The sequence below is a fragment of the Narcine bancroftii genome, chromosome 2, assembly GCF_036971445.1.
Source record: "Narcine bancroftii isolate sNarBan1 chromosome 2, sNarBan1.hap1, whole genome shotgun sequence".
Taxonomy (NCBI): Eukaryota; Metazoa; Chordata; class Chondrichthyes; order Torpediniformes; family Narcinidae; genus Narcine; species Narcine bancroftii.
This window is the reverse complement of record NC_091470.1, coordinates 64,539,710-64,548,339: the sequence shown is the minus strand read 5'-3', so window position 1 is coordinate 64,548,339 and position 8,630 is coordinate 64,539,710. Positions and strand designations below refer to the sequence as shown.

At 42.2% G+C, this 8,630-nt stretch overlaps 1 protein-coding gene across 7 annotated transcripts in view; it reads right to left on the bottom strand.

Annotated features, from left to right (window-relative positions):
* The window catches only part of ccdc175 (coiled-coil domain containing 175), a 340,062-nt gene that overhangs the window by 966 nt on the left and 330,466 nt on the right, over positions 1 to 8,630 (bottom strand). For 4 of the 7 annotated variants that reach the window (XM_069916865.1, XM_069916860.1, XM_069916866.1 and 1 more), the window contains 3 exons: positions 4,679 to 4,831; positions 469 to 571; positions 48 to 91 (listed from right to left, as the gene is read on the bottom strand). In XM_069916865.1, coding sequence (XP_069772966.1) covers positions 48 to 91; positions 469 to 571; positions 4,679 to 4,831 — 300 coding nt within the window. Of the gene's footprint in view, positions 1 to 47; positions 92 to 468; positions 572 to 4,678; positions 4,832 to 6,471; positions 6,507 to 8,630 lie in introns of those variants that run through there. The other 3 variants (XM_069916861.1, XM_069916862.1, XM_069916863.1) reach the window with 3 other exon arrangements.

Below are 8,630 nucleotides of genomic sequence, written 5' to 3'. Positions count from 1 at the left end.
AAGTACAGAATAAAAAATGAGTAAAAAAAAATACTTTTGCCAGTTACCTTTTGAACACTGAAATCTAGTGCCCAGCTTTTTATAAGGTTATCTAAAATAAAGAAGATAATAAGCAGTGGTATAATCTAGACAAGAAATTCAAGTACTTTAAAGTTAGAGCTGAAGGTGTGAAGAAAAAATAATTGCTGCTTAATTCTTAAAGATAGTAGTTGAAATGGATTATGTGGTACAATAATTTAAAGCTAAACAAAATATGCTAGGCCTCAGATAACTAACATATCTACATTGGGTTTTACAACTTCAATGCTAACATTCGGATGATCACTGCTTGCGATTATTTTGCTAATGCAAGATTTTTGGGTGCTAAGAAATACCTGTATTTTTATTTTAGTTTGAATGTTAATCTTAGAACAAAGCTATTAAAATATTTATTAATTTGAAACAAAGACACATTTCCCATGCATGTACCGTAGATGATTTGCAGCTCTTGATCCTGGTTTTCCTTTTCGATTTTTTGCCTTTCTCCTTCTTTTTCCAGTGAAGCAAGATCTCTCATCAATTGTAAATTGCACTACCAATGAAAATAAAGTGATTCAAGATCAGTTGTATTGGATTTTTAAAAATACCTACAGTATCTTGTTTTCTAAAAGATGCACAGATAAGGAGCAGGAATTAAGAACAAGCATTGTATTGGGAATTTTCTCAATAGCTCTTTTTTTAAATACAGGAATATTCTTTCTTGAGTTAATGGAAATTGATGAGACCCTGTGCTGCACAGCAATTTTTTTTTAAAGTACAGCTACTTTCTTAACCAGTCCAGAAGATTTCCTTGGATGGTTTGACACTCATAGATGGTTGTCAAAATCACAAAACCTGAAATTATATTCATGTTGTAGGTGTTGGTGAATGGAAGATAAATTTCAATGATAACAATCAAAATTCAAAAATCTGGACAAAGGGAATGGCCTTTAAAATATACTTCAATATCACTTTCTGTGTACTTGGCCCACAAAATCCGGACTTGTTTTGCACAGATGGAAGGTTCAGCTGACAAAAAGAAAGAAACCATCTGAACATTTTGAAAGATAACTTCTCATCACCACACAATTATGGCAGTCATTCTGAAACTTTGATTAGCTCGAGGATGTAAACATGGTAACATTTGGAGTCAAAAGCCTTTGCCATGATTTTACAGAATAGAATTTACATCAAAGAATGTGAAGCTCCAAAGATCAATAGCACCTGTAATTTTGTTCTTGAGGTAAACTAAAAATGCATGTCAAGGGACAAGGCAGTTAAATGTGATGGTCACTTCTAAGAATAACAAGCCTGCTGTGTCTAAATTACCTTTGCAGTGGCTAATATTCATTCATTTTTGTGAAAGGAATTTCATGCAAAGATCAGATGTTGACCAGAGGCAGGGATCTTCAAGGTACATGATGGTCCCACTAGGACAGTGATGTACAAAGCTGCTGATTATGTACCCTCTTGCTTCAGACTGGTTAAGAAATGTAAACTGAAGCACTTGGTGGAATATTGCGAAAATTTAAATCTAATGTTTGGATAAAATCGTATTCCAGTATTGAACAATTATCTAATAAAGTAAATATAAACAAGTTTCAGCTAGTTAAATTTTGCTAAATGCTTATACTCCTGTAGAAGTGTTTGGAATATTAAATTTGCAGTGTTGGTTTTCCAGTCAATACAAAGTAGATCTTGCGACTCCCCCTTCAAAACAAGCGTTGCATCCCCCTCATCAGTGTCTATGCTCCAACCCTCCAGGCGGAACCAGCAGAAAAGGACAAGTTCTACGCTGACCTGCGCAACCTCATTCGACGCACCCCTACAGCCAACAAGGTTGTCCTCCTTGGCGACTTCAACGCTCGCGTTGGCAAAGACTCAGAAACATGGCCAGGAATCCTGGGCAAGCATGGTGTCGGCAAGTGCAATGACAATGGGCACCTCCTGTTGGAGCTCTGCGCAGAGCAGCGGCTTGTCATTACAAACACCCTTTCTCAGCAGAGGGACAGCCTGAAGACTACCTGGATGCATCCCCGATCCAAACACTGGCAACTCCTGGACTACACCCTGGTGTGAGAAAGAGACAAACGAGATGTGCTCCACACCAGGGTCATGCCCAGCGCGGAATGCCACACTGACCACCGGCTGGTTCGCTGAAAGCTCAACCTTCACTTCAAGCCAAAGCCCAGGAACAGTAAAGACCCCAGAAAGAGGTTCAATGTTGGAAACCTGCAGTCAGACTAAGTGAGAGGAAACTTCCAGGCAAACCTCAAAGCAAAGCTCGAGGATGCAATCCGCCTCACGGACTCGTCCCCTGAAACCCTCTGGGATCAGCTGAAGACTACCATACCGCAATCCACTGAAGAGGTACTGGGCTTCTCCTCCAGGAAAAACAAGGACTGGTTCGATGATAACAGCCAGGAAATCCAGGAGCTGCTGGCAAAGAAACGAGCTGCCCACCAGGCTCACCTTACAAAGCCGTCCTGACCAGAGAAGAAACAAGCCTTCCGTCGCGCATGCAGCCATCTTCAGCGCAAACTCCGGGAGATCCAAAATGAGTGGTGGACTAGTCTCGCCAAGCGAACCCAGCTCAGCGCGGACATTGGCGACTTCAGGGGTTTCTACGAGGCTCTAAAGGCTGTGTACGGCCCCACACCTCAAGTCCAAAGCCCGCTGCACAGCTCAGACGGCAAAGTCCTCCTCAGCGACAAGATCTCCATCCTCAACCGATGGTCAGAACACTTTCAATCTCTTTTCAGTGCCAACCGCTCAGTCCAAGATTCCGCCCTGCTCCAGCTCCCTCAACAGCCCCTAAGGCTAGAGCTGGATGAGGTCCTCACCCGGGATGAGACATATAAGGCAATTGAACAACTGAAAATGGCAAAGCAGCAGGTATAGATGGAATCCCCCCCAGAGGTCTGGAAGGCTGGCGGCAAAACTCTGCATGTCAAAGTGCATGAGTTTTTCAAGCTTTGTTGGGACCAAGGAAAACTGCCTCAGGACCTTCGTGATGCCATCATCATCACCCTGTACAAAAACAAAGGCGAGAAATCAGACTGCTCAAACTACAGGGGAATTACGCTGCTCTCCATTGCAGGCAAAATCTTCGCTAGGATTCTCCTAAATAGAATAATACCTAGTGTCGCCGAGAATATTCTCCCAGAATCACAGTGCGGCTTTCGCGCAAACAGAGGAACTACTGACATGGTCTTTGCCCTCAGACAGCTCCAAGAAAAGTGCAGAGAATAAAACAAAGGACTCTACATCACCTTTCTTGACCTCACCAAAGCCTTCGACGCCGTGAGCAGGAAAGGGCTTTGGCAAATACTAGAGCGCATCAGATGCCCCCCAAGTTCCTCAACATGGTTACCTAACTGCACGAAAACCAACAAGGTCGGGTCAGATACAGCAATGAGCTCTCTGAACCCTTCTCCATTAACAATGGCGTGAAGCAAGGCTGCGTTCTCGCACCAACCCTCTTTTCAATCTTCTTCAGCATGATGCTGAACCAAGCCATGAAAGACCCCAACAATGAAGACGCTGTTTACATCCGGTACCGCACGGATGGCAGTCTCTTCAATCTGAGGCGCCTGCAAGCTCACACCAAGACACAAGAGAAACTTGTCCGTGAACTACTCTTTGCAGACGATGCCGCTTTAGTTGCCCATTCAGAGCCAGCTCTTCAGCGCTTGACGTCCTGCTTTGCGGAAACTGCCAAAATGTTTGGCCTGGAAGTCAGCCTGAAGAAAACTGAGGTCCTCCATCAGCCAGCTCCCCACCATAACTACTAGCCCCCCCACATCTCCATCGGGCACACAAAACTCAAAACGGTCAACCAGTTTACCTATCTCGGCTGCACCATTTCATCAGATGCAAGGATCGACAACGAGATAGACAACAGACTCGCCAAGGCAAATAGCGCCTTTGGAAGACTACACAAAAGAGTCTGGAAAAACAACCAACTGAAAAACCTCACAAAGATTAGCGTATACAGAGCCGTTGTCATACCCACACTCCTGTTCGGCTCCGAATCATGGGTCCTCCACCGGCATCACCTACGGCTCCTAGAACGCTTCCACCAGCGTTGTCTCCGCTCCATCCTCAACATTCATTGGAGCACCTTCATCCCTAACGTCGAAGTACTCGAGATGGCAGAGGCCGACAGCATCGAATCCACGCTGCTGAAGATCTAGCTGCGCTGGGTGGGTCACGTCTCCAGAATGGAGGACCATCGCCTTCCCATGATCGTGTTATATGGCGAGCTCTCCACTGGCCACCGTGACAGAGGTGCACCAAAGAAGAGGTACAAGGATTGCCTAAAGAAATCTCTTGGTGCCTGGCACATTGACCACCGCCAGTGGGCTGATATCGCCTAAAACCGTACATCTTGGCGCCTCACAGTTCGGCGAGCAGTAACCTCCTTTGAAGAAGACCGCAGAGCCCACCTCATTGACAAAAGACAAAGGAGGAAAAACCCAACACCCAACCCCAACCAACCAATTTTCCCCTGCAACCGCTGCAACCGTGTCTGCCTGTCCCGCATCGGACTTGTCAGCCACAAACGAGCCTGCAGCTAACGTGGACATTTACCCCCTCCATAAATCTTCGTCCGCCAAGCCAAGCCAAAGTAGATCAATGGCAATCAGCTTATACTTACCATTTTCAGTTTGCAGTTTTCTATCTCAGCAAATTCAAGTCTTCGATCTGTTTCATAAATATCCACTTCAAGCAATTTCAATTGTTCAGCAGTATTTTTAACTTGGTGGAAGATACCATTCCGTATTGTAGACAACATTGATTTTAGATCTGGCTGATGAAATTGATTAGTAGAATAAATGTTTACATGGTGTAGCTAAACATGCATTCACATCTTTTAGTCTTGATACTGATTTAAAAAAAAATAAAATGTAGTGGCTCAGCACATGTATTTCTGGACATGCAGAGGCAGACATTCTCACAATATTTAAGTATCTAGAGGAGCTCTTGTATTGCCAACAATAAGAAGATTACAATCTAACTGCTTGATGAACTGGCATTTGATGGTCAAAATTGACATGGTGAGCCAAAAGAACTCTTTCTGTGCTGCATGACTTAATAATATGTGTACATTGATACAAGTGTGGTCATGTAGGTCAAAGGTACATCTGGGATATCTTGAATGTTACTTTCACTGTTTTACTACCATAGTCCATTAAATCAGGGGTGACCAAACTACAGTACCCCATAACCAACTGGTCTGTTGCCAATTTTTAAGTGGTCCAGGGTGAATTTTAAAAATAAAATGGAATACGGCCTGTTAGAGCATAGTCTCTAGCAATAAATTGGACTGTATGTACATTGCACTTCTTAGTTTCAACACTAGGATGTTGCTGCCATTTTGAACATCTACTCATCTGACTGTTAAAATGTTGTTCATTGATGAAAATGTTGACCTCAGTTAATTAAAAGACAGAAAATAGAAGAGTGTGATGAAAATTTCAGACACAATGGAAAAATTAATATTTTTTTCCACAGAAATCAAGGGGAAATGTGTTTGTTTGATTTGCAAGGAATCATTTCACTTTAATAGCCTATCTACAGATTTACACATTGCATCATAATCTTGGACCATGAACTGCATTCACTGAGAGTTGTGGAGGAATCTTAGAGACTGGCTTGTCCCCTTAATCTTTTCTCCTGTTCTTAATTTTGCATCCAGCTTTTTATTTTGCACTGTCTTTTGAATGAGAGTTTTAAAGAGTTTATTAATTTAATCATTATATATATAATATATATAGAAATACCCACTGTAATACATGAGCACATTAATAAACTACTATGTCAACAATTTTTTTAATTTTTAAATTTACATTAAAAATAAAAATTAAATTTAGACATACAGTATGGTAGCAGGCCATTTAGGCTCAAAAGTCCATGCTGCCCAATGACCCCAAACCCCAGGTACGTCTCGAACAGTGGGAAGAAACGGGAGCCCCCGGGGAAAATCCACGCAGACACAGGGAGAACAAACAAACTCCTTACAGACAGTGTGGGACTGGAACACTGGTTCTGATTGCCGGCACTGTAACAGTGTGGCACTAACCACTACGCCAACCATGCCGCCCTAGTTAAATGGTTCAGTAGCGTCATATAGATAGTTTTGATAAAAAATGAAATTTTGATGGCACTGGGATTTTCTGGTCTAAAAATGCCTTTTTTCTAGCAGTGTAACTGGTTGAAAATGTTGGGTTTAATATTGTTTGGCAGGTGACTCCTTACATTTTTCTGTATATGGTCCACAACGAAAAAAAGGTTTGGCCACCCCTGCATTAAATTAAGAAGTGAAAAGGAGCAATGAAAGGTTGAGAAGAAAGTAGGATGAATTAAAATCACAATTAATACAAAAAGACATTAAGAGATAAAGAAAGGAACAAAATAAAAGTTCCATAAATTTAGAAATAATTTACTTACTACAGGGCAACAATTTCAACTGTTCAATTTCTGGACTTGAAGGATTCAAAGGCAAGTCAGGATGATAAATCAAGATAAACACAACGCCTTTATTAAATTAATTTACAACACCAAATGTCAAATAAATCAACTCATGTGAGCAATATGAATTCAGTTAATGGATTCAAGATCCACAAACACTTTTGGATAATATGGAAAACCAAGAATTATGGATAAATGCAGTTAAATTACCCTAGCTTCTACTTGTGTTCTTCTTTCATTGTCCAGATTGTTACACTATTAATTGAGTTGATTGCACAATCTCGGTGTTTCTCAAAATTGAGACCTCAACCATCTTGAAGGACAAAGGATAGCTTAGTGTATAGGAATGCAGGCATGTGTTTGTGCTGACATAAAGATGCAAGTAGCATTTTATTCCACTTTGTAGATAATATTTCTGGGACACAGCAGATATTTGTGAAGCTGGATGAACTGAGGATCAGAAGGGAGGCAGAGGAAGTGATAGATAGGAGATATAGGGAGGCAGTCATCCTAACAGTCAAGAGTCAGGGAACTGGGTGACTGTGAGGGAAGGGAAAGGGGGGAGGGGGTGGGGAGACAGGCAGTGCAACAAGTATACTGCTTTGGATACTGTTGGGTGGGGGGAATGATGATCTACAGGGGACATCATGGTGGTTGGGTCTCTGGCACAGGGGCTAGACCTTTGGCTCAGAAGGGAAGGGGAAAGAGAGGACCCTTGTAGTTGGGGACTCGCTAGTTAAGGGAGCAGATAGGGGCTCCCGGTTGGTATGTTGCCTCCCAGGTGCCAGGGTCAGGGATGTCTCTAACTGAGCCAACAGCATTCTGGAGGGGGTGGGCGAGCAGCCAGAGGTCATGGTCCATGTGGGGACCAATGATATAGAAGTTGGGATGAGGTCCTGAAGAAGTATTACATAGAGTTAGGGAAGAAGTTGAAAAGCAGGATCTCAAGGGTGGCAATCTTGGGATTGCTGCCTGCGCCATGCACTACTGAGGGTAGAAATAGGAAGTTGTGGAGGATGAATGAGTGGCTCAGGAGCTGGTGCAGGGGCAGGGGTTTAGGTTTCTGGATCATTGGGATCTCTTATGGGGAAAGTTTGACCTGTACAAAAGGAATGGGCTGCACTTGAACTGGAGGGGGACCAATATCCTGGCAGATTTGCTAGAGCTGTTAGGGAGGGTTTAATCTAGTTTGGCAGGGGGGTGGGAATCAGAATGAAAGTATGGAGATTAGGGAGGAAAAATAAATGAAGGAGGGAAGAAGGTAAAGGTAGGTAGTAACAAAAGGAGTATATGTGGAGGACATTCTCTCAAGTGCAAGGAGCATTGTAAATAAGGAGAATGAACTTAAGGCATGGAGAGATACATGGAAATATGATATTGTGGCCATTAGTGAAACTTGGTTGCAGGAAGGGCATGTTTGGCAGTTAAATATTCCAGGATTCCATTATTTTAAGCATGATATAACAGGGTGGAGGAATTAGAGAGAACATTGCAGCAGTGCTGTGGCACGATGGTTTCGTGGGATTGTCCAGTGAGGCTATTTGGGTAGAATGAGGAATGGCAGAGGCATGAAACATTAATGGGAGTATTTATAGACTACCAAATAGGAACCAAATGGGCTGAGGGAATTAGAGGAGCAAATTTGGAAAGAGATTCCATATATGTGTAATAAACATAAGGTGATGGTTATGGGAGATTTAAACTTTCAGGACATTAATTGGGACGCCTATACAGTAAAAGGGCTGGATGGGATAGAGTTTGTTAAGTGTGTTCAGGAAAGTTTTCTTAATCAATATGACTCAAGATGGGGCAGTATTCGAACTCTTATTGGGGAACAAGATAGGTCAGGTGACAGGTTTATGTTGGGAAACACTTTGAGTCTAGTGATCATAATACTATTAGTTTTAGAATAGTAATGGAAAAGAATAGAGGTGGGCCAAAGATTGAAATTTCGAGGGGATGAGAAAATATTTGAGGGTGTGGATTGGGATGAAATATTTTCAGGGAAGAATGTAGCAGATAAGTGGAAGATATTCAAAGGAGAAGTGTGTTGAACAAAGTGTGCCTTTGAGTAAGTGTTTGAAATTTCATAAATATTTATTAGCACCATTGAACATTATTTAGGTTTTAATCCTAAA